The sequence below is a fragment of the Amphibalanus amphitrite genome, unplaced genomic scaffold (genome assembly GCF_019059575.1).
Source record: "Amphibalanus amphitrite isolate SeventyFive unplaced genomic scaffold, NRLGWU_Aamphi_draft 000849F_arrow, whole genome shotgun sequence".
NCBI classification, from domain to species: Eukaryota; Metazoa; Arthropoda; class Thecostraca; order Balanomorpha; family Balanidae; genus Amphibalanus; species Amphibalanus amphitrite.
Genome location: NW_024882343.1, coordinates 81141 through 106753, shown reverse-complemented (window position 1 = coordinate 106753; position 25613 = coordinate 81141). Strand labels below are relative to the sequence as shown.

At 50.2% G+C, this 25613-nt stretch overlaps 1 protein-coding gene across 1 annotated transcript in view; it reads left to right on the top strand.

Moving 5' to 3' along the window:
- The window catches only part of LOC122367074 (dual oxidase-like), a 65562-nt gene extending 42597 nt beyond the window's left edge, over nucleotides 1-22965 (top strand). Inside the window, exons 6-22 of the mRNA XM_043339858.1 lie at nucleotides 8263-8429; nucleotides 10627-10745; nucleotides 11015-11132; nucleotides 12876-13085; nucleotides 13825-14060; nucleotides 14876-15077; nucleotides 15352-15497; nucleotides 15882-16823; nucleotides 17212-17375; nucleotides 17651-18025; nucleotides 18330-18498; nucleotides 18760-18923; nucleotides 19801-19985; nucleotides 20255-20419; nucleotides 20690-20845; nucleotides 21105-21233; nucleotides 21500-22965. Of these exons, the coding sequence (XP_043195793.1) occupies nucleotides 8263-8429; nucleotides 10627-10745; nucleotides 11015-11132; nucleotides 12876-13085; nucleotides 13825-14060; nucleotides 14876-15077; nucleotides 15352-15497; nucleotides 15882-16823; nucleotides 17212-17375; nucleotides 17651-18025; nucleotides 18330-18498; nucleotides 18760-18923; nucleotides 19801-19985; nucleotides 20255-20419; nucleotides 20690-20845; nucleotides 21105-21233; nucleotides 21500-21628 (3776 nt within the window). The 3' untranslated portion in view covers nucleotides 21629-22965. The remainder of the gene's footprint in view (nucleotides 1-8262; nucleotides 8430-10626; nucleotides 10746-11014; nucleotides 11133-12875; nucleotides 13086-13824; nucleotides 14061-14875; nucleotides 15078-15351; nucleotides 15498-15881; nucleotides 16824-17211; nucleotides 17376-17650; nucleotides 18026-18329; nucleotides 18499-18759; nucleotides 18924-19800; nucleotides 19986-20254; nucleotides 20420-20689; nucleotides 20846-21104; nucleotides 21234-21499) is intronic.
- Nucleotides 22966-25613: the final 2648 nt, after the last annotated feature.

Genomic DNA, 25613 nt, shown 5'->3' with positions numbered 1-25613 from the left:
TTGACTGGGGGGGACGGACTGACCGACTGAAAACCCAAAAGTAGACATTCTTACCGTGGCTTTTTCGGTCGGATGCATTCAACGTTTAAAGCAAATATGCCACTTTTAACATAGGGTTTTGAACTGAAGTAACAGTTTTGTAGCTTGAGCTGAGACGAGAACAAATCAGGAGCTTTTATGGCTCAACGATCACCCTAGCTAGCCAAATATATCGGTATCGATTTTAGGTTTGAAGACTGAAGTCATTCCCATAGATTACACCTTGTCATTCTCTTACCGAGGAATCCATTCCCTTACGGAAAAATGCTAGCCAATCAGCATTCAGCTGGTTTGAATTACATACTATGCTTGGTCAACGCGTAATTAGCATCCGCTGCAATATACCTAGGTAAGTAGCCTCTACGAAAGATGGAAAATAGTGATGTAAAAATAAATATAAAATCCTTTTGCAAATATTCATTATTTCCTGACCATTTTAAGTTTAAAAACTCATAAAACTGTGGCAAAACAACTGGTTTGAGGAAAGTAGTTTAGGTACATAGGTGTCGATTTCTACCGAGTTGGGGGTGCCCGGGCGCAGCAAATCCGCCGCCGCCCTAGCGGTGACCTTGACCCGCGCGGTCTGTTGAGGCTCCAAAGCCAATTGCTGGCCGAGCCGGCGGGAAATTTGGAGAGCTCGGGCACCCCCGACTTGGCGGAAATGGACACCCATGTTTAGGTATTTCCTTAAAGTAATGGCTATAGACCGCATTCCCACCGAGTACCTACCTACATATATACACATCTGAGGCCTCTTGCACCAAACTACCTAGCTAGGTAAAATCGAAAAACCGGTTTCAGAATAAGCTAATCTAACGGTGGTATATTTGTTCGCAATAGCCCAATACATACTCCTACATGTGCTTGCTAAATTTTGCACGCAAATTGTTACAATTGAGGCTTGGACTGGGTATACGTTGCAAAATAATCCAAGCATTGGTGCAAGAGGATTTTGGTGCAAGAGGCCTCGGATGTCCGATTCAGTTTGACACGGCAAAGCCTTGTGTTCTACCACGGTATAATTGCTGATGTATGCCACTAATATGATCGATAATGCATAGGTATTGCATATCCGCGTGGGGGAGGGGGCGTTGTATAGTCACAAATCTCTCTTTTTGGTTTGTGCACGAATGGGCGCGAAGCGCCGCGAAAATTGGCAAAAAACATTAGGCAAAACTGCTCCAAAATACGAATTTTGCAGCCCGTGTAACAAGCTTGATACCAGAAAACCTTAGGTCAGGAAAACCAAGTCAAGTAGTCAAGTCGCCTCAAAGTTTTGTGGTCCTGTCAACCGTATAGCTTATTTCTTAGAAGCTGGAAATTTAGTGTAGCGTGACTGCAGAAGTGTGCGGTCGGAGCCGGAATCAGTCGGAGTTGACTGTTTTGGCCAGTTTTGGCCAGAGTCGGAACTCGGAGTTGAAGTCTTCGAAAATGTTCGGATTTTGACTTCGAGGTCGGATTGGTGTAAAGTCATGTTCTTGGCTGGTTAGACGAAATATATTAGGCCCGTGTTCGGCCAGTCGTGTTATACGACACACGTTGATCACGATATCAAAAATCGGCAGTTCTGCGATGACATGGGTCGGATAAGTGCTGGAGATTTTGTTGGCCGAGATGGCAGGGGTCAGACCAATGCATGTAGGCCCACACCCCATATACTGAGTATCTAAACCTCCTGGACCCTCTCAGGTTCGGCACCGGCCGTTCCATTTCTTCCATCTTCAGGACAGTCAAATCCTTCTCCACGCCGCAACCCCCTGTTCCGGGCTGGACGGGCAACTCTATCCCATGCGGGAATGGCTCCACTGGAGCTATAGTCCTTTGCCGGGTGCAGTGAGTGCCAGTGGGCTGGGCTGCCTGTTCAATTGGTTGGGTTCATCCCAAGTGGCTCACTGGGGTGGCTGCCCTGACTAATGTCTCCCACTAATTCTTTCATACTTGCGGCTCTGAAACCTGCTCTGAAATGGTCTCATTGGACCGAAGGGCCTAATCAAATTTCGAGTAGGATAACAACCAGTAAAACGCCTTTGGGGCGACCAACGGAGCGAACGAGAGGGTGGGGTGGGCCTTGCACGTGCGAAATTGCGAGGGGATACCTCCAACTAACTTGTGCACTGCACCCTTCTAACCGGTCCCTAACGATGTGCCAAATTTGAGCGCAATCGGCCTAGCCGTTCTCGAGATCTGGAAGCGGCACCCTGCACGTGCGCACGTGCAAAATGGGTCCCAACTGACTTTTGCACGGCACCCTACTAACCGGTCCCTAACATGTATCAGATTTCAGCACAATCGGTTCAGCCGTTCTCGAGATCTGGAATCGACCCCTGCATGTGCGCACGTGCAGCAGCACCCCAACTGTGGCACATGGATATGCATTGCCTAGTGGGTATACCTACCTACATGCCAACTTTCAGCGCAATCAGCCCAGTAGTTGCCAAGATATTGAAATTGTTACAAACTAACTGACACTTCTTCGTTTTTCACGTGGCACGTGCATATGGGGTCACTCACATGCATCGGGAACAGTCCGATACTCGTTAGAAGGAACGAATCTAGTGCTACCTTACAAAAATTACCGCATGTAAATCGGTCAAGTGGTTGCTGAGATATAAGCCTAGCAAAAGCGTGACCACGGCATACTCAGAAATTTCCGCTAACCTACGAAAGACTACGCTCGCTTCGCTCGCTCCGTAATGAGTTTGGGGGGGACGTCCCCCTTCCATTCTGAGAGTGGGGGGGACGCGTCCCCCCCCGTCCCCCCCGGTGGCGGCGCCCATGATGGGGATATACCGACTTTTAAAGAGGCTATCGAAGTCACCATCACTCATAACGTGATGGTCTCCTTGGAACCGCTTGGAAATGAATGAGGATTGCCCGAATGAAAATGTGGTACATCAAGCACGTAAGACGCGAATGATTGATATGGCGTTGAATTCCCACGAAAAGCGTTAAAAGTCGATAGCAGCGTTATCAAGACATAAACTATCTGAAATAAAGTCAGCCCCCAATCTGCACGCACAAGGTCCACTCCATTATGTTAATTTATTAAAAAAAGAGAAAAATAGGGAGAGGCTACAACACTCACACAATGAAAGCCAATCATCCTCGAGCCCCTTCAGTCTTCAGCTCAATTTCGCGCTGACGAAGCGTCTCGTCAGGGCCGGTCCCGTCGCTGACAGCAGGCCAGCCCTCTGCGGCTCTCTGAGCTCAAACAGCTAAATCAGCCCATTCTTCTCATGAATTTTCGCCGTTGAAGGAGACGAAGGTCAACCAGGAAGATTTCGTATCCGGTATTCTCTCCATGCACTTTCCACATAGTTTCGCTTGTCTGTTGTATACTATGCATATTGCCATCTACTTTTTCGTCTGTTAAAAAATGCAAACAGGTAACGTATGCTTTGTGTCGACCTAAATGTCATGTTGACATAATTGTACAAAGATAATCCCATTGGAGAAACTGCGTCCCCTGAGCAACAAACCAGCAGACATGATATTTGCCCGGTCACCTCTAACGTACGACCTCCGAACAATGGAGCTGTTATCGCCGTATTTATTGGACAGGGGGACACGCCACAAACGCAAAGTGGCCATCATTTTCGCCCGTCGTGATGGACGATGAAAGGGAATGGTGATTCTGTTCGAACGCTGAAATAGCGGCTCAGAAAAGGCGTTGTTGAAATAGCTGACGTTATCTCTGTTTGGATCAAGATAAGAACATACCGCTGGCGCAGTGCCTTTTTTTACACGGCACCTTTCGTCAAATTCACACCAATTAAATAAATGGAATGGAATGGAATGCCTATGTCAATTGGAAAATGCAACGTTCCAAGCATCCTTTAAGGATAAGCTGTGCAACTAAAGCCCATTGAGACTATTTAACCCACCAGACGTTCTCTACCCCCCCCCCCCGTCAGCCCACCGTCGCCCTGCCTGTGTGTCTCCTCGCCCGTCCATCCCGCACACAGCGGGCTCCCGCTGACCCGTCTAACATTCCCCCTGTGCCACTGTGTGCCAATGGCAGGCGGCCCGTCAGAGCGCCGTGCCTCCCCCAATGACCAGGAGACGTGCGGCAGATGAAAGCTGGTGATACGCGCACGGCACGGGAGCGGCCGCCGCACGGCTGGGAGGGAGTGGAGGCAGCCCGGCGGGCCGGCACGACCCAGAGACACGGAATGGGGCGGGGTGACACGGAATGGGACGGGGTGACACGGAATGGGACGGGGTGACACGGAATGGGACGGGGTGACACGGAATGGGACGGGGTGACACGGAATGGGACGGGGTGACACGGAATGGGACGGGGAGACACGGAATGGGACGGCGTGACACGGAATGGGACGGCGGGGTACGTCGGGACACAGTCGGACGAGACGTGCTAGGGCGCGGCCCCACACGATGAGAGAGACATTACGAGCGAGATGCGGCGCAACAAACGCGCCATATGTTGAGGTTGATGGAAGGTAAAACATAGGGCAAGAAGCGTATCTCAGACGTAGACCCGAAAAGGAAAAACCATGCACGTCACGGAGAAACAGTGAATAGCTCAGCAAAGTGCAGCTCGGTATGTTAAAATAGCAGAGCCGCGCATTAGAAGTTGTGTTGAGTCACCCATCACAAGTGTAAGCTGAAACTTGACCCAGCGACAAATAGTTCGAGACTGGAGCAGATCAGCCGGCTAGATTACGACCGTGATATGCAGAACGTGCGCCATGATTGGCCCACGCAGCTCTCAGAAAATCATGCCCAACTCTTGGGAGGCACGAACTGGACAGGGCACGAACCCTGATTTCTCCAATCGAATCGGGGTGACGCGGGTGGTATTTGACTTTGGAGAGGCGGCCAGACGCATAGCTGTTTTTAGTAAGTCGTCGAGCTGCTTCTGAAATGCCTTTCATTCTTCAGCGCATAGTTTAGAGGTCGGTTATGAGCAATATGCATTATGCATTTGCTACGTGTTTTGCCTCAGTGCTAGATCGTCGTCGCGTCAGCTCAAAACTGCATAATTGCATCAGTCAGTAATTACTTAACTCCATAAATGCAGGCTCACCCAAAAATTCCACAATCGGCAAACACCAGCCGCAAAACCCGAGCGCTAAGCGCAGGAGCGTGCCGTTTGATTTTTCTCGAGAGGTCACGCTGGGGAGACTGTGCAGCGGGTGGCCTCACGAACCACGCCCATTGTCACCGACACAAATCGGCCGGTCAGGGCACAAATCGGCCGGTCAGGCCGCCGGTATCGGTCCGATCGGCGGCAGTGTCCCCTGGCCGGGCGACTCGGGAGCGCGGGACGACCTCCAGTCGTGCGGCCGACCTGCCCTGACCTCGCTCCAGTTGTGGGCAGACGGGCAGGAGGCAGCCGCTGGATCCGCTCCCAGCTGCCCCTGATGGTGGGTCCAGTGTGGAGGGGCGGGCAGCAATAGGCGGGGCGGGTGGGCAGGGATAGGCGGGGCGGGCGGGCGATGTGGGCGGGGCGGATCGGACAGGTGGGCCGTGCCGACGACAGCGCGCCGCTGACTGGTCAGGTGGGACGGCCGGAGACTGACGGCCGGGCGGACCGCGTCGGACCGGGCCGGTCCGGCCCGCGCGGTGTCGGGGCCGCGATTGAAGCCTGTTCCGGACCGAGCTATGGCTCCATTACTGTCCGAGGTGCTGCACGATGACCGGCTGAACTCGGTCGAGGCCTGGGCTGGGCCGGCCGGCCGCGGTCGTAACTTCAGGTCGCGCCCACGGCCGCGGCAGACGTCAGGTCGCCAGACAGAGTCAGGAATGCCCTCCTTGGCCCCAGTTCAGACTCAGTCTCAGCCGAGTCAGCAAAACGTCTTGGCTACTCCGTGTAATTCCAGCCCACTTCTCCTCCACTCTTCAAACCCTCTTATCCTATTTGTCAGCTCTAGGACTTGCCCTATACCTATCTTGATTCCAAGCACAATCGTCGAGTGCTCCTGTACCCGCGACATTTTGTCCGGCTTCTCATCCATAGGTCGGCCATTCCCGCCGACCGGCCCCCAATCTGGGCCCCAATCGGCCGCGGCCCTGACCCCGGTCGGAATCTATACCAGTCCTCGTCTGATCAGGAGCCTGGCCGGCGGGCGTGAGGAGACATTACCGTCAAAACAGAGGCGCGGAGCGGTAGCCAGCCCCCGGGCGACCCGGGGCCGTCTCAGAGTGTTACAGTTCTCCGACTGCCGGGGGAGGTCCGATGGTATCTGTCCCTCTCTGGGTGGAGGGTTTCGGTTATCTCTACCATCGGAGACGAGCCATGTCGTTAACCGGCGGGGTTCGACTATTGGTTAGCGCTGGGAGCATCCCGCGCCCCATATAATTACTGAATCCGTCCCGCCAGTGATTGGCAAATTGCAGAATGGGAAATAAACGTAAAGATGACGGGAGCGACCCTGACCGAGGAGTTTATTCCAAACCATTCGGTCATATACCCGACTGTCGCCGGGGGCAAAGGCTGAGTTTACGTCGGGGGCAGCCGGCCTCCACTTGGCCTGTTGGGCTCACAAACTACCGTTCAATAAAATACGAGCCGATATCGACAAAATTATGGATTGGCAGTGTGGGTATACCTTCGCGTACCACCCCTGCGCTGTTTTAAACGCTGACATTGACTTTAGCGGTCACGAGTGCCATTAGGGATACGGCAGAGTGCTGCGAACATGATGGTTATGTCTCACCACAGAGCATCGCATTTACTCTGCTGTCGTATCTAGTAATAAACCTAGTTGGCTTACACCCAGGTCAAGATCATTGTCATGCGCCGCTATAACAGCGGATAGTTATATACATTTCGTTCTAACCTTCGAAAGAAAGAGAGTATAAAATGTCATACCATACTCTGTTATGGCCATAAAAAGCCCAGCCTTATCAGCGAATGGTACATATCACTAGATTGCCCCAGGAACATTTTCAGGTGCCATTTACACGTGAATGGCTTGTTACATATCCATCCTACATACAAAGTGGTGCTGTCGATGCTTGTTTAAAGCACTACTTTCCTCGATCAAAGGCCGTTAGCCCTCGCTGATACTGATCACAAATCGCTGTGTTGGGTCGGTAGATCATAGGAAGGTACCTTATCTTCGCCGTGCGGTACGTACAGTACAAGCACATATTTTAGGTTGCGCAATAAATAGGTGCGCAAATTACAGGACTGTCAGAGTGACCTGACAGCACCTGATTTACTAAGGATGCTGATTTGTTGTTCGTGCCCACCTGACACTTATAAAGCGTCGCTGCCAAGATATAGGCTAGAAGGGTGAATGTTTTCTTGCGCTGGCTATTATTTTTATTTTTCCACATTTTCATTGCATTGCGTAGATTGTAGAAAAGAAGAAAATTGTAATCAACTGTACGTTTTTTGCTCAACAATTAACGTGTTAAATTATTTAAAATCATTAAACCAGTTAAGACTAACCACATTAACCAGTAACTAGATGATATTTGGAATAAACACCGTTCACCTTATGTTATGCTCTATTTTAGCTTTCACAAGATCAATAACTTTTCCTTCTGTAATTCTAACACACAAACTGCACATTTAGATCAATATCGTATGATTTATTGACATCCAATCACTTATGCGTCTCTATTATTGCTATTTTTAACGATTAACATCATCAATGCGTCATTAGTTATAAATTGCTATCCATATACATCCAGCACTTGCATCTTCATCGAATTTCAACACTGAATGGCTGCGCATTCATCACTGATATTCATATATGGCATCGCTTTGACTCCATCTGAGATCGACTGGTACCAAATATGGCAGTCGCTCCGTGTTTTGGCGAATGCGGTGCACTGCTTATGTTCCACTTGACTAATGACTACGTGGGAAGAGTTACGGGACTTAATCACAGACACAGTTAACACAGACAATTCATTTGTATTCCTTAAGAGCAGTCCCGCGGCACTTTGGCCCAGGGCGATAGGATTGTGAGAATGATATACGGGCTTCACACGTCATTGACCGCATTGTGTGGGATTGTGCTCTAATGGGCTAATGGTCGAATGCTGTAATGGTTATTTCAGCAGGGCAAGCGACTGGGCATCTTCAAAGGGACTGAGGTGTTTTTATACGTTGCGAATTGTTTAGTTTGTTGAACGTTTTGTAATTTTTTAAGCCAATAAGAAGTTCACGACTGAGCTTTCATCATAACTGACCACTAAAGCTAACTATGCATCACCACCTGCTAACCCGCTGCTATGTCGTCACAGTGCTGGGAGATGAGCGGACCAATCAGAACCCTGCGCTGCTGTCTCTGGGCATCCTGTTCTTCCGCTGGCACAACAAGGTGGCTCTTCGCGCTCAGGAGGAGCACCCAGACTGGAGCGACGAGGAGGTGTTCCAGCGGGCTCGCCGCATCGTGGTCGCCACGCTTCAGGTCAGTGATCGGGGAGATCGGACTGATCTGATCAAAGATGAACGGACAGAGAGTGAGATAGGGCGTGCAAGTGCGAAACGAGATGGTTTTAGGTCAAGAATGTGGTGAATAGGACAGATAGGGAACTGGTTTGGCTTGTGCGTCCTAGAATGAAATGGAGTATGTGTGTTGGTGAGGAGATAACGGATTAGCAGAAAGTTGTGAAATGTTGCGAGGACGAAGAATCTTTAAAATTTGTTGAAGTAGTATTTGCTCGAAAATGCAATAAGATCACGTGAAAGAGGATTTAAGTCAGAAGGTAAATCGTAACGGATAATATTCGTGTGTTGCATTGTGACGCAAAAGCTCATTCAGTCCTTTTGCGGTAAAACAAATCACACACACAACGTCTAGAAATCGTGAGGTGAGATCCGTAGACAACCTTACAAACATGACACGTTCAGATCTAACGGATTTATATGTACGACCTGCACATCAGCCAGCGTGTGTTGCGTCACTCTGCTTCGTCTCATCTGATCTCAGTTGCCCGCCATCGCACTTACAATCTGTGAGAACCATGTGAGGGTAAGGGACCTGACGACCGCCGTGTGCGGCTCACCAAACCAGTTCTGGGCTCTGTGCGGTCGCTGATCCTCTCGAGAGCACGGTATGCCTGATCTGGCCCGAGCACCGGCCGAGCCGAGTACCCCCGACGGCCTCGAATATGACGGCGTGTTTTCTGTTCTTACATGGCAGGCTATCATTAAACACGAGACTAGTCTTAATTCGGGCGCTGGTTTGTGATAAACACGTCTTGTCTGGCTATATTATCGGGCTTAGTAATGCTGCACTCTGAATCGAGAGCAATGGAATAGTCGCATAGCGTGCCGTATAAGGTCTAATGAAGCTCGCCTCGTAGTAACGAGCGCCTCGTCAGGTGTTGCATTGGTCATGCATCCTTGACCAGCTAACGCTATCTCCAGTCTTTTATGTGACGGCTGGCGTCATGGCCAGACAGCGCCAGTGCCGACCACCGCAGCCCACAGAGAGCCTTGATGACAGAGTATTATTTAATAGTCGCGGGGCCGTGCTCACTTATACGGCGTCCCCAATCACAGTAACAAGTAAAGGGTGTTATCACTGATTGGATGATGATGAATCGTCAAATCATACTGGCTGCGACCTTCAGTCAGCTGATGCATTCAGAAAGAGAGGCAAGCAAAGATAGAGGCTGTCTTTTCCGTCACGAGTCGCCCCACACAAACCGAATGTTGTGTGGTGTGGAGCGGGGAAGTCTGTTCAGTTGTATTGACTCGTCTCTTTCGCTCAGCCCGTCCCGAAGATCGTTTTATTGGCCCTCTGTCCGAGAACCAAACAGTTATAGACCAGGGTAATGGCTTCGACGAGTTCGTTAACGGGGCATTTACGGAGGCACTCAGCCGGGGGATCCAGATCATCCTTTGTCGGACCGGCCTCTCAGGGGTTTGTGATTCAGAGAGCAGACAATGGACCTATGAACGGCACTCAAACTCGCCGTAAAGACAGCGGCGGATACCGGCGGCTGTGCGCGTCCCAGTGTTCCAAGGATACGACTGGCGATCACTGGGTCCCGGGGGCTGACGAGGTTCGGTGATCGATTCGTGCCGCTCGCAGCGCCAAAGAGCGGCACCATTTCCACACCTCTGACCTGACCTCGGCGCGATTGAATTCGCCTCCTCCGCGGCGCGCGGCGGGCCATGCATGCAGATGGATGATCAATAATCAATGACCTCAGCTGGCCGAGCGCGGTAGCCGCAGGTGATGATACTCATTTGACGGATGAGCATTTGCAACGCAGGTCACGTCCGCGTTTAACGGGAGGAGCCTGGGTTATCTCGATATCAAATTATTCGGCATCGGTGTATGTATGCGAGTAATCGGCCCTGTTCATAGTGTTTTCGCAGAACGCCCATTCATTTTTCATGAGAAAGCTTAGAGAAAAATAAGAATTGTCATAGCTGAACTCTTGACGAGATATTTTCAATCCTAAACATGCTGTCTCAAATAAAAGGATCATGGTCTGTTAAACCCATAGCAAAATGTCAGCCGCATGCAGCATATGACAGCATACATTACCGATGACCTTGAACAGAAATCAATCCTGTGAGCAATGCAGCTATAACAGACGGCGCCCTGCCATCGGAGAGTAATGGATTTGTCCCGTTCGGTGTTTGGACAGAACATCATCATGTACGAGTACCTCCCGGCGTTCCTCGGAGACACGGTGGAGCCGTACAAGGGGTACCGGGCCGACGTCCATCCGGGCATCAGCCACGTCTTCCAGTCGGCCGCCTTCAGGTAAGAGTGGGTCGTGGAGAAATCGGGGAGGGGTTGCTTCTGCTTGGATTTCATTATCCGCACTTTAACATATTTGATTTAATTTTGTAACGAGGAGGTGAGAGTTAATCGTGCGTTCACATTTCTATGTAAGTAAGTAGTCGAACTATAATTGCACATAATTCTGCTGATAAAAACGCCTTCCGAAATTAAAACTAAAGCCACCTAGCATGCAGATCAAGCCAAGTAAGGTGACATTGAATGTGATAGAACTTAACGTTATTCCACAGGTTCGGCCACTCGATGATCCCACCGGGCCTGTACCGCCGGGACAACAAGTGCAACTACAAGCGGACCATCAGCGGCGATCTGGCGCTGCGGCTCTGCTCCACGTGGTGGGACTCGAACGTGAGTACCGGTCCCCCTCTCCAGACTTCCCACCGAGGTCGGGCTAACGTCGGGGGAGCACGAAGGAAGGAATGGCCGAACTACTTCAACAGTGACACAGCATAATGGGAGCGCACGGATCCCGGATATAGTACAGCCAGCTGTTAATGGGGCTACAGCGATGCGGAAGCCATGTAGCCCAGTACCGCCCACTATGCCTTTGAACGGAACTTTGAGTGACGATGCACATTTCGGCCGAGGGAACGGGGCGATGAATTTCACTCTTCCGTTTTAGCCCACTCGCTACCTAGTACCTCCCAACCCTCACGACGACTCCACGCCCAATCCTTACTCTTTCACCCACGCCCACTTGGGTACGCATTTATGCTCGCGGCTGATCATTATAGGTGTGCTTTGATGCCTGAGCGGCTCCTCCTGTTGGCCTCTAAAGCCGAGCGGCGGGCCCCTCCCGTCCACCCCCGGATTACCGTGCGAAGGTCGGTCGGAAAAGTCGTGACACCACACCCCGCAGAGGTCTCTGCAGCCGACCAATGGTCTGTCATGTGCGAGGCAGACCTCAAATACACGGCGGAGGTGGTGTCTCAAGCGGCCCGGCTGCAGCAAATTTGGCACATGTCGAGCAGCCGCTGTGTTTGTTTTGAACCGTGTGCACATGAGCGAAACAGACTTGCAGTTTTTCTTTGTGAAATTTAGCTGGAATCATGAGGAGTTGATTCCAATGCTGGTAGGTCTAAAATAAGTTCAGAATATATGTAGGTGCAAAGTAAATGTTCAGCCTTTCAGTGTGTACCAGATAATCTGCTTCTATAAATGCACTAACTGGTCAGCCCGGCTGCTGTCCAGGATATCTAATGATATTCCGTGCTGTTCCCGGACAGGAGGAAAGATCCTGCCACAAGGGAAGAACTCACCATAACTTCTTCACACATTCCTCCGTACCTCCTCCTCAGCCGTTTGTAAAATCGTTCACCAGATCAGGGAAAATTTGCCTACAGAACGATGTCATTTGTTATCGCTCGTATTTAACCATCGTAGCTGCTTTACAGTTCTCATATCCAGTCTGACTGGCTTTGTCTGACAATACGAGTCCACGACCGACCCAGTGACGTAACTGTAGCCACCCCAGTGACGTATCACCGACCCAGGGACGGGCCGTGATAACAATCGTCCTCGCGTCTGACCGTGTCACCCGGCGCCACCGATCACCGCCTGACGGACGACCGGTCACAGAGGTGGTCCACGATGGATGACCCGGTCCCTCGCCGAGATCTGGCCCGCGAGGTGCCACAGTCGCACATGACTGCCACGGTCGCCGGCGGTTTCAATTATAGAGCCGGCGGGGAGGCCCGTCTTATGTTATGGTTTAAGCCGTGGTGATGGGAATTATGTGTAGACGTTATGAACGGTGTCACTGTGATCTTACCGGATCATCAATCTCGGCAGTAAAATGAAATAACACGACGTGGAATCGCTGGACTTCTACAAATTGTTTTGAAGCTATGCCAATACCTATTTTTTTTCTCTATCTCGGGCGCTTTGATATTATATAACTTTCTCTAGTGAATCGATACGAAACGGACCGAGCAATAGTCATGGATGTACCTAAGTGTGACTAGCCATAGGAGAGATGAAAAGAAAAATATATCGGCCTGCTTGTGCATGAAATGTCATTATCGCCACTTTGCTTGGCATATGACATTGTATGAGCCTTTCTCCCACCTTACACCCGCTTCCCCACCGCAGGACGTACTGGAGACCAGCACCATCGAGGAGCTGCTCATGGGCATGTCCTCCCAGATAGCCGAGCGAGAGGACGCCGTGCTCTGCTCAGACGTCCGTGACAAGCTGTTCGGTCCGATGGAGTTCTCCCGACGAGACCTGGGCGCCCTGAACATCATGAGGGGTCGCGACAACGGCCTGCCCGACTACAACACCGTCAGAAAGTGCTTCCAGGCAAGTGTTGAGGAAACGCCGTGGTTCCTTCGCGATATGTGCGATACAGTTTCCGAGCCGGGTGCCAGAGTCGATTTGGCGACAAAGATACCGGGCTAGACCTGGTGGGTGTGTCGGTGGATTTTATCTCGGGCGATAAAAGCACAGACACAATTGCACTGACAGGTAAATGGTATGTTTTGCCGTTAGCAACCGTGGCTATCGGATAGTTAGTTCGTGATATGTGTCCAGAACAATTATATTCGTTGCTGGGTGCAGCCCTCATTTAATGTCGTTGTCAAACTGTCAGCTGTGCGGGACGAAAAGGTGACAAGAGGACGTAACAATTTTAATTTTGTGCTCTTGAACTCCTCGTTATGGTCGTGCAAGCTGAACGTTACGCTGTAAAAATAAGGATACCATCTAGATCTTGCCATAAAATTAGCCAAGAAGCTCATGTCAGCGGATTACCGTTTGTGGAGGCTTATCGCGACCAGGTAGCCAGAACACACCCACAAGACACTTGCATGTATCTATATTACATCGGGCTCAGCAGTGGAACACATAAAACCAAACTACCTCAGTGAGTCGCAAACAGCGTAATCCCACGTAATCCCCGTCACTGATCCGTTCCGCCCACTGGACATGATGTCGCCACTGGTCGTTCTGTTAGCTGATAAACGTGCCGCCGCAGTTGCTGCCGAACATTTGCGCTCAGCACCTGATTCAGTAGCTGACCTGCGCTCCTGCCGCTCCTCAGCTGCCGATCATCACCAACCTTACGGAGGCGAACCCGGAGCTGGCGGCCGAGCGGCCCGAGCTCTTCAAGCAGCTGATGGAGGCATACGGGGACCAGGTGATGAACATAGACCTCTACGTGGGCGGCATGCTGGAGAGCCGCGACGGACCCGGAGAGCTGTTCAGGGCCATCATCAAGGAACAGTTCCAGCGACTGAGAGACGCCGACAGATTCTGGTTCGAGAACACAGAGAACGGGTGAGTGCTACACACACAAAAATATTAACACCGTTAGCGGTGTAATTGCACAGTACATATCTGAGCACTTGAGGAAAGTTAATTTAGTCCCTTCACCGCTTAAATTACTCGCGCTTCTAAATGAACAGCAGGAAAAAGGTAATAGAACACTGTTAGGAGGGTTGGGTGTTTTAATACATGTAGTAAAACACCCAACCCTCCTAACAGTGTTCTATTACCTTCTTCCTGGTGTTCATTTAGAAGCGCGAGTAATTTAAGCGGGGAAGGGACTAAATTAACTTTCCTCAAGTGCTCAGATATGTACTGTGCAATTACACCGCTAACGGTGTTAATATTTTTTTGTGTCTAGACATATCCAGTGAGTGGTTAATGTATTTGTGGTTATTGTTGTGGTATTACTTGTCGGTAATGTTTCAGGATTGGGTGCAGGTCATGCGCTTAGTCACTTAAACGTAGAGCTAAAAATCTTCCCGAGGTAAACGCTGGTGCTCGGCCGCGAAGACATGAGCTATTCGCGTCTTGCAGAGAATTTCTCCGGCCGCAGCGGTGCTGTATGCCGTGCACTCTGAGCCGCGGCGGAGTTCGTGACTGAGTAATTAAGTCGCAGTGGTTCGTGCAAGGTCAGAGATCGGGCGGCGGACCGGCCGTGCAACGCTGCTCTTGATATGCTCGGTTTTAGGGCTGCAGGTAGCATTAGACCTCATAGGTATTACGTTATCGTGCCAGTTTTAGAGCACTCGCCTGTGGCTTTGCATGTGGAAAGTTCAACTTCCTTATCAACTTTCACATTCGCTTTCATCAACCTTTGGTTACAGCATCTTCACAGAGACCGAAGTGGCAGCGATCAAGCGAGTTCATCTGTACGACATCATCCTCTCGACGACCAGCATCAAGCGCGGAGACCTGCAGGAGAACGTCTTCTTCCACATGGCGGACGACCCGTGTCCGCAGCCGAAGCAGCTCAATGCCAGCCAGATGGAGCCCTGCCGCCTGCTCAGTGGCCACGATTACTTCCAGGTGGGTCACTTGGAGCGGGTCGTGCGAGACTGTCTGGTGGAGATCGCTTGAGAGACTCGAGTGTCGTAGCAGTCACGGTTCCACGATGTTCTTTACGACACCTCGGTTACATATTTGTCACCTGATGCAGCTAATTGCATTTGTATGAACACGTTCCGTCCTATCTTCTATCCGAGCGAGCTATCGTAGTGGTGCTGTCTCACGGCACTCAGTGAAGCATGACCCGCTTATGGGAACGTTGTGTACTGACGGACTGGCACATTTGCGGCGCTAGGGGAACGAGGTGACCTACATCTACGCGTGCATCTTCCTGGCTGCCGTGCCGCTGCTCACCATGGGAGCCGCCTACGGCGTGGTAAAGCTGCAGAACCGCAAACGGCGCCGCTACAGGATGAAACAGGAGGAAAACAACAACGGCAGGTCAGCAAACCACGCTCACTTTCACTCTCAGAGTCGGTGCGAGACGGGGGATATGATTCAGGCAAATTTGATGCAGGATGTGAAATTCAAATCGGTTGCAGTGCCGTGCTGTGTGCAGCGGCGCACTAAACCCACCTGATCACGTCTGAAACTGGGAAACGGCGTCAATTTCAGTTGAAAATAAAACCAACGGGTGAAGAATGGAAGGCTGTATCCTGCTCTTCAATGTAATCACCGTTATTTAAATCTCCAATGAACAGTTTTCAAATAAGCGTTTGCACTTTTGAAGCATGCATTATCCCATCTTTTATCGTGAACCAATCATGCTGTCTGCTATCTCCAATGTTATCTCTTCTGACCGCTGACGTGACCTTTCGCCGACAGGTCTACGGACAAGATGTTCGTGACCGAGTGGCTGCACCAAAACCACCGGCGAAACGTCAAGATCAAGTTCGGCCCGGACGTGGCCTTCCACACTGTGAACCGCAAGGGCGTCAAACTGCGCACGGCGCGCTTCAACAGCGTCGAGACGGTGGTGGTTGAGGTGACCGAGGATCGTAGAAGCAAGCCCATGTGTCTGGTTCGAGTGCCCAACGACCACGACGTGGTGCTTGACTTTGATTCAGTGAACTCGAGGAAGAGGTTCCTGGCAAAGTTGGAGCACTTCCTGGCCGGTCACCACAAGACGATGGAGACGGTGTCCACCTACAAGGAGCAGATGCTGCAGAACGCTGACACGAAAGAGCGCAGGCAGAAGCGCCTGGAGCACTTCTTCCGCGAGGCGTATTCTCTCTCATTCGGTCATAAGCCTGGCGAGAAGAAGGTTGAGGTTTCCAACGACATCATTATGGTGATGCGTACCTCGCTGACAAAGCGAGAGTTCGCCAGCGCGCTGGGCATGAAGGCGGACTCTGTGTTCGTACAGAAGATGTTCAACGTCGTGGACAAGGACGGAGACGGTCAGATCAGCTTCCAAGAGTTCCTGGAAACAGTGGAGCTCTTCTCGCGAGGAACCATCGACAACAAGCTGCGCATCATCTTCGACATGTGTGACAACGATCGCAACGGCACCATCGACAAGGACGAGCTGTCTGAGATGTTGCGGTCGCTGGTGGAGATCGCCAAGACCAACAGTCTGACGGACGAACAGGTGGATGACCTGATCGACGGCATGTTCCGGTCCGCCGGGCTCGAGGAGAAGGACGTCATGACTTACGAGGACTTCAAACTCCTCATGAAGGAGTTCAAGGGCGACCTGGTGGCGATCGGACTGGACTGTAAAGGCGCCAAACAGAACTTCCTCGACACGTCAACCAATATCGCCCGGTAAGTGTCGCTGCAGTGCTCCGATCGTGACAAATGGCAGTCGTTCTCACGCCTGATTGGTTTTCCTCGCGTGTACGCCGAACGGTATTGGGAGATAGTGTATCCTGAGCTACGGGAAATTCATAGCTTATCCTGCGGATCGTAAGCATTAGCACCGTCATACTTTTACGTGCTCTTCAATGAACTGTTTACTCAAGGACATACTCACAAACAATGTAACAGGGCATTTAGTACGCGTTAATCAATTATTTAGGCAAATGTTAACAAAATCCCACGCTTAGTCTGATTCACGCGATATCCCTGCAGTGTTTCCTTCCCACCGATCATACCTTTAAACCCATTCCGGAAGACTGACCAATGATACAACTCCCGTGTTTTCCCTGTGCAGAATGCCAAGCGTGCTGATGGAACAGGCCAACGAGCGCCGAGAGCACTGGTTCTGGAAGAGGTGGGACGCCTGGGTCACCTTCCTCGAAGAGAACCGGCAGAACATCTTCTACCTCTTCCTCTTCTACGTCATCACCGTCGGACTATTCGTCGAGAGATTCGCATGTGAGACATTATGCTGCGTTTTTGTCGTCTTCGGTTGTAGCATGAGTAAAATGGTCCAGTTTTGCTTTCTATGAATTGATGTTAAAGCACGTCATTGTTCAAATTATACTGGCACATCAAAACGACTCTGTAATTGCATTCGAAGGGCTTCTTATTTCCACGCGTCGAGTCTTTCTTGCGTCTATTTTGCGGGCTTCAATTGGGGGCTTTGTGTGCTACTCTCTTGTCCCTTACCTTGTCCCTAACTAACCGTGCGTGTGGTCCCGTCCCTGCAGTCTACTCGTTCCAGGCGGAGCACACCGACCTGCGGCACGTGATGGGTGTGGGTATCGCCATCACGCGCGGCTCGGCGGCCTCCCTCTCCTTCTGCTACTCGCTGCTGCTGCTGACCATGTCACGGAACATCCTCACCATGATGAAGAACTACTCGATCCAGCAGTACCTGCCCATCGACTCCCACATCCAGTTCCACAAGATCGTGGCGTGCACGTCGCTGTTCTTCACGGTGCTGCACTCTATCGGCCATCTGGTGAACTTCTATCATGTGTCGACCCAGAGTCTGGACAATCTGCGCTGTCTGCTCACTGAAATGACGTTCCAAAGTGATGCAAGGCCTGGCATCGGCTACTGGCTCTTCTGCACACTCACTGGTATGTGGTTAGATTGTTAACGAATGTCTGAGTTTCTTAGCGGGGTATTTGATTTGCATATCTTAATATCTAGTTATAGTCTACAGCAATCAGTACCTTCGATGCAAACTTAACAGTCAAATCAGACATTTTAATCGTAAACTTTCCAAGGGACTTTCTTGTTTTCGTGAAATCGTCAGCTTTGCATTCTACCAAGTGGTGGTGGTACTTAGAGCACATTTCAATGATAAATAGAAAATATAAATCGTTTTAAAACGTACTCAATTGCTTGCAAACCGTAATAATGTGACATATTTTGTTTCAGGCACAACTGGAATCATCCTGTACTGCATCGTGATGATAATTTATATCTTTGCGCATCCTTTGGTGCGCAAGCGGGCGTACAAGTACTTCTGGTACTCACATTCTCTCTACTACCTGCTCTATATCTTTTCCCTGATCCACGGACTGGCTCGGCTCACTGGCGCACCGAGGTAAGAACATCGAGGGATGAACATCAAAATGCATCAATTAGCACTGTTTCAAAATTAGCTGTCAAAATTAACTCTGGGCGATAAAATCTTATGGGGGGGGGGGTAAAGAGATCGTTGCAGAATGCGCAACAAACATGAATTCGCTTAGGCAATATATTAGATCGATAAAAGGTCTTTCAAGTGATACAAAGTGGCCCTCGAACCTTTCCTCGTTTTCGTATGCCGTATCTAATGTATTCACCACCACTTGTTTTGTTCTAGATTCTGGATGTTCTTCGTGGGACCAGCTGTTGTCTACACGTTCGACAAGATCATCAGTCTGCGCACCAAATACATGGAGCTGGACATTATTGAAACGGAGCTGCTGCCGGGCGATGTGCTCAAAGTCAAGTTCTACCGGCCGCCCAACTTCCAGTACCACTCGGGTGAGTACATGAATGCGAATATCTGCATCTAATCTTCATTTGTGTGCCAGAAAATTGTTAATATGTTTGGGGACACATTAATGAGCGATTCAATAACGTTGCACGCTGTTGTTTGTCACCATTGCGCTAGACGATGTCGAAAAAATATGCGATCGTTTGCTTTGGGATTATTATCGTTTTGCTATGCCATGTCTCGTTTAGCCTCGTTTTACCTTTCCCTACTGGTACACGTGAATGATTTATGACTCTATCTATGCAGATTGTAGATGGTTTCCTTCTCTCGGCCGTCTTATTCCTTACTATCCAGGCAGCGTGTTTTGGAGAATAACTATGATATCTTCATGTATGGTTCTTTTGGCTTGCGTGCTGGAGAGTCGTTTCCTGGAAACTTTTCCTGTATATGGTGCCGTTTGAAAGAAAATCCCGGAGATTAAGGGGTTTTGATTTCCCCAATTCAACTGTCATGGTCAGGAAATCTCAAACTGGCGCCAGACATGATCGGAAGCCGGTCAAACGAGGGCCAACTATTAGTCATATACCATGTCTGCTAAAGCCAGAATGACAATGTCTTAGCCACCATCGATGTTCTGTATCTATCTCAAAGATCAGTCATAATGATCAACTGTTTCAATGTCCCCAATGACAATGTTATGGGACAAGCCAGAGCTAATCAAGATGTATAGCATTAACGATGTCCTTTGAGATGTATAAAGATCACTTTGAAGTTTGAACCAACCATCGAACTATACCTCATAAATGATACGCATGGCTACGTTTAGGCACCAGTACTTTCCTAAAACCAATCCGAAAGTAATTACTGTTGCTCGGTGGCAAACGACCGTTTACTTACCCCCGCTTCCCTTGCCCGTTTTTCCAGGCGAGTGGGTTCGTGTGAGATGCACGGCAGTGAGTCACGAATACCACAGCTTCACACTCACCTCGGCACCCCACGAGAACTTCCTGTCGCTCCACATCAAGGCGCAGGGACCCTGGACGTGGAAGCTGCGGAACTTCTTTGACCCCATCAACTACATACCGGAGGAGAATGGACTGCCGCCGAGGGTAAGTGTATCAAGCCCACATATTTTGTGTTTCCTTTGTAGTTCATCCGGCAGAATAAGTTACACGCATCGTTGATGACTCTCTTTAAATCAAATATTGTAAAACATAGAAACAAGTGGATGACTATTGCTAGTAAAACAATGAAAGTCACTTGATATGTTTGGTGTGCTGTTAAGTTTTGTTAAGCCTGGCAGGCATTCAAGCATTAACATCCGACTCTAAAAATGTCCCTCCTGACCATTAACGGTCTGTGATTTTCCCCCTGTCAGATCCGTCTGGAAGGTCCGTTCGGAGGTGGTAACCAGGACTGGTACAAGTTCGAGGTGGCCGTAATGGTCGGAGGAGGCATCGGCGTCACCCCGTACGCCTCCATCCTCAACGACTTGGTGTTCGGCACGTCCACCAACCGCTACTCGGGGGTCTCCTGCAAAAAGGTACGTCATAAGCTGGCCTGTTTTGCTTGGAGTCAGATCAAAGATCTGCTGCAAGAAGTTGGCTTAGCTGGTGTTGGCTTGCTACTTTCGATTGGGATCAAACGACGGCCTTGGGTCGTTGGGAGCTCCATGGACATGATTGCTGGTCCTGCTTAGATGACTTCAAAGCAATAACGGAATGAAATTATTTCCTTTATTGTATTAAAAATATCATTGGCCCTCCAGTGCTGTAAAGGTGTATGACCATTTTGTAATGTCCTTCCCCTCCAGGTATACTTCCTCTGGATCTGCCCGTCCCACAAGAGCTTCGAGTGGTTCATCGACGTCTTGCGAGACGTGGAGAAGAAGGACGTCACCCAGGTCCTGGAGATGCACATCTTCATCACACAGTTCTTCCACAAGTTCGATCTGAGAACGACTATGCTGGTAAGTCGGGGCGCTCGAAATGATATTTGCCATGTGCAGGCGGTCTTTACGCTCAAAAGTTTTGCTTCGGTTAATTTTTGGGGGATAGCACGTTTGTCAGTTGTGCACTTTTTAATCCGACGACAATCAATCAAATCAGTCAGAGATAATATGTGCTTATACAATAGTAGTTCGTTTATCGTTAATGTTGGTGCTCCACTCTTCGCATCCCTTTACTCCGGTCGCCAATGGCATTAACACATGTCTCACTTTCTTGCAGTACATTTGCGAGAACCACTTCCAGCGTCTCTCGAACCGCTCCATGTTTACCGGCCTGAAGGCCGTCAACCACTTCGGCCGGCCAGACATGGCGTCGTTCTTCAAGTTCATCCAGAAGAAGCACAACTACGTAAGCTATCTGTGACGCGCTTATTCGAACTGCGAACTCTATGTATAGTGTGGCAGGCTTGCTTTGTCATGTTGATATAATAACTGACCGAATGGAATAAAACGACTGGCCCAGTCAGCGAAATTTCAAATAACCACTCTCAGGATTACTTGCGTCTGCTGCCTGTACCTCCCTGCTGTTGTTATTGACGTCTTGTTAACCTATCTCGGTACCTCTGCGGGCTGTTAAACAGGCAGTTTCTGACCCTTGTCTCCGTTTACCGCCAGGTCTCCAAGATCGGCGTGTTCAGCTGTGGCCCGCGTCCGCTGACCAAGTCGGTCAGCACGGCATGTGATGACGTCAACAAGGGCCGCAAGCAGCCCTACTTCATCCACCACTTCGAGAACTTCGGCTAAACGCCACCGCTAGAGCGAGGAGAGGAGCCCGGGCCCGTGACGAGGCTACCGGTCCCCTGATGAGGCTATCGCCCTCCGGGCCAGGCTGACACGAAGTTGGGTCATTGCTGCAGGCGTATGCGGCAGGTTGAAGGACTTATACCCCTGGATGTTGAATAACTCTGCAGCATGATGCTGTCGCCGCCCAGAGACTCTCGTATGACACAGCCATGAGTCATGCCAAGATATGAGTGTGGATGTGCGTGAGTCTGCGTGCTTAGGTGAAAGGGTTGAAAGTGCGAGCTTGTACGCGTGATTTATATAAGCATTCGTGTGTGAGTGTGTGTATGCTGATGCACTTGCTATGTCGATGGGTGCCGAGCATCCAGCGGACTGGTGGTAGCATTAGACTTGATGAACTGACTTGTGATCAGCTCAGTTGAGCCGGCTCAAAAATCAGCTCAGCTCATGAGCCGGCTCAACATTTTGCCAAATTGTTGAGCTGTGAGCTGAGCCGGCTCAGTAATGCATTGAGCTGAGCTGCTGTCTGAGCTGAGCTGAATTAGCTTGAGCTGAGCTGAGCTGAATGAGCTTGAGCTGAGCTGAGCTGAGCTGAGCTGAGCTGAGCTGAGCTGATTGAGCTGAGCTGAGCTGAGCTGAGCTGATTGAGCTGAGCTGACTGAGCTGAGCTGAGCTGAGCTGAGCTGATTGAGCTGAGCTGAGCTGATTGAGCTGAGCTGAGCTGAGCGAGCTGAGCTGAGCGAGCTGAGCTGAGCTGATTGAGCTGAGCTGATTTAGCTGAGCTGAGCTGATCCAGTTCTAGTAGGTAGTAGGTACACTGGAAGATGATGAGAACGGATAAAAATATAAAACCGAATGCAATGTGCATTGAATATTGATACACTATTAACACTAGAAACATGATAAACTGGAAATAATATTATATACAAACCAAAGACGTCACTAGGTGAAAGGCCATGTAGTTCGACACCGCAAACTGAAGCGATCGGTCGGGAAATCGCTACATTGCTCTATTGCACCCCGTTCGCACCGTTGTAAGCCGTTCGGTTGGTATCCTTATCCACTGCGGCGTGATGTCGCGACCTGTGTCCCGATGATTCGATGTCCATGACCAATCAGCACACGCATTGCCGTGACGTCATTGGCCGGACCCCGACACGTTACAGAGATATGGGTGGCATTCGGCATTCGGCAATGGGTGGCATTGAATTTAACTGAGCGGAAACTGAGCTGAGCTGAACGGGAACTAAGTTGAGCTGAGCTTAGCTGAGCGGAAACTGAGCTGAGCTGAACTGAGCTGAGCGGAAACTGAGCTGAGCTGAGCGGAAACTGAGCTGAGCGGAAACTGAACTGAGCTGAGCGGAAACTGAGCTGAGCTGAGCGGAAACTGAGCTGAGCTGAGCGGAAACTGAGCTGAGCTGAGCTGAGCGGAAACTGAGCTGAGCTGAGCTGAGCGGAAACTGAGCTGAGCTGAGCTGAGCGGAAACTGAGCTGAGCTGAGCTGAGCGAAAACTGAGCTGAGCTGAGCTGAGCGAAAACTGAGCTGAGCTGAGCTGAGCGTGAGCGGAGCGCAGCCGGTTTGAGCGGAACGTGAGCTGAGCTGAGCCGCGTTAAACTGAGCGGGAGCTGAGCGGGAGCGGATAAGACGGAGTTGAGCTGAGCGAGCTCACTTTTTTCTTGAGCTGTCACAAGTCTGGTGAGAGACACGGCTCTATCGCGGCTCAAAGTCTAGCTCAACCACGAGTGAACTGGACAGACTCCGAATCCACGCAGTCGCGAAGGTGGTGTGATCTAGACTGGACACTATGCCAGCACTACGCCTTGCACTACGCGAGAGTGATGTGGGCACTACGCCGGGATTGAGCATGTGAATCGATGTCATCACCATACAGACAAGAAGAGATTGTCACTTGGAGACAGGACATAGTGAGACTACACCACAAGCGTCAGGACAACGAGCGAAGTGACCCTGTCGAAGCGTCCCTGGGTCGGAACAGTCCCGTTCTGAGATCGTGTGCCGGACTGTTTATGTGCAGAGGCCCACGGGCTGGTGCCTTTGCGGTGTTGTAGCGGGTAGGGGTGGGTTTAGTCAGGGGATTGTGCTGTCGGCTCCGACTGTGGGGAGCGCGGACCGGCAGAATTTGCCGCGCAAGGTTACCTGTGTCCCTTACTAGGAATTAGGATAAGATTGGACTACCATGGGAGTGGGACATTTTCAAATCGGAGGACTATGCCGACATGGATATTTTAAAAGCGGGCTGATTGGCGCCGATATGTCAAACAAGAGTGCCTTTTTAACGTTACTTTTCTTAACATTTCATATTCTACGTCTTATTGTGGCCTATTTTTATAGCGCAGTCTGGAAAAACAACGACAACACTGTCGATAGAAACGTTGTCCGTAAACTTCCTGTGCCGCCCGCGTGATGTATTCCGTCCTTAGATAAGACACATGTCTTTCGTAATTGAAGTCTATAAGTGAACCGTTTTGCGGCTCGATATTTTTGTAATATGCGATTGTATTGATGACCGTATGGTGCGGACGCCGCAGTTTCATGTGCCTGAACGAGGAAAAGGTGTGAAAGCGTGCTTGACGCCTGTATTAATTTATTTATTTTCGGCGAGAATGAATAGTTGGTGTAACATATTGCAGCTGCGCACATGCCTTCCGCCAGGTATTGTAAGTGCCCAGCTCCGAAATATCCAGCATGGGTATTTGCCATAACATGGGATGATTCTGAGACGGAAAATAAAATTAGAATCATACAAATGTTTGCATAGTTCAAATGTGTGAAGATAATGCTTTCCTCCGTGGCGCTTTATACGCGCCGTTTAGACGTTTCGTCGCCAGCTGTCAATATCGCTGTGCAATAGCCAGCTTAGCTATAGCCAATAGCTAGGCTATGCTCTGCTTTTCTACAGCCCCCGGTAAGTATATACCACACAGCACCACCTGGCGGCCGGCGCTGAACTACTATCGTCGACTGCGACGAGCCGTCGGTGGCGACGGACGACGGACGACGGCTACGACTCCGACTGGAGTGCCATCTCGGCTAGACTTGTATCACGGAGTTCACATGGACTCTGTGCACGGATTTATAGAAGAACTTGGTAAAAAGGCGCAATGAGTGGTGCATGGACCCTTCACGTAGAAACAACCCCTACTTTAGCCAAGTGATTTATAGGTACACATGTAAATGTGAAAGGTGGCGGAACTTATGAGAGACATAACAGTGGCAGATAAAGACACCGATTTAACTGCTTGCTATTGCTATTCAACTTCTGTAGAATGCCATAAACACGAACGTCTTTCGGGATCAGCTTGTTTCAGTACTTTCGCGTAACTTCTGCACGGCGGTGAAATTTACAGGTTCAATTTAGGTCTGTGTACCAGATAATAGGGAGATCCCTGCGACCCTGAGGCACCACTATAGCCTCATATTCGTGCGACCTTTATGGCTGCCGACGGAAAACTTTGGGTCATCTCGCCAGAGTACAAGAGACACTTAGGCACGAGTGGAGCCGAAATTGGTCACTTTCCGGAGCTCAAAGTACATGCTTGCTTACATAAAATGTCAAAATGTTCCCTGTCTTTTATGGTTTAGCGAATGCTGCCTGACTGAGCCTTCTTGTAAGACCTTGGCATGTCTCTTGTCCAATTTATTTTCCATTCATATTTTCTTCTTGTCATCAGCGACCAATCATAGGTTCCATGATTTCTGTTCTGAGAACTCCACTTATATCTCTGCCCCGTGGCTGATCCTGTCCCCAGTGACCACTAGCTTCTAATCATCTGTCAGACGGTTCGACCCACTCCTTATTGGTCCTCTCTCCTCCTTTGGAGCTCTCTATCCTCCCAGCTCCGAGCCACTCCTCATCCAGTCCTCTCCTCATTCTAGCTCTCCTCCTCGCCGCCGGTCCGGTCAGCTCATCTTGCCCTCTCCTCTCATCTAGACTCTCTGTCCTCCACGGAGGTCGAGAATGCA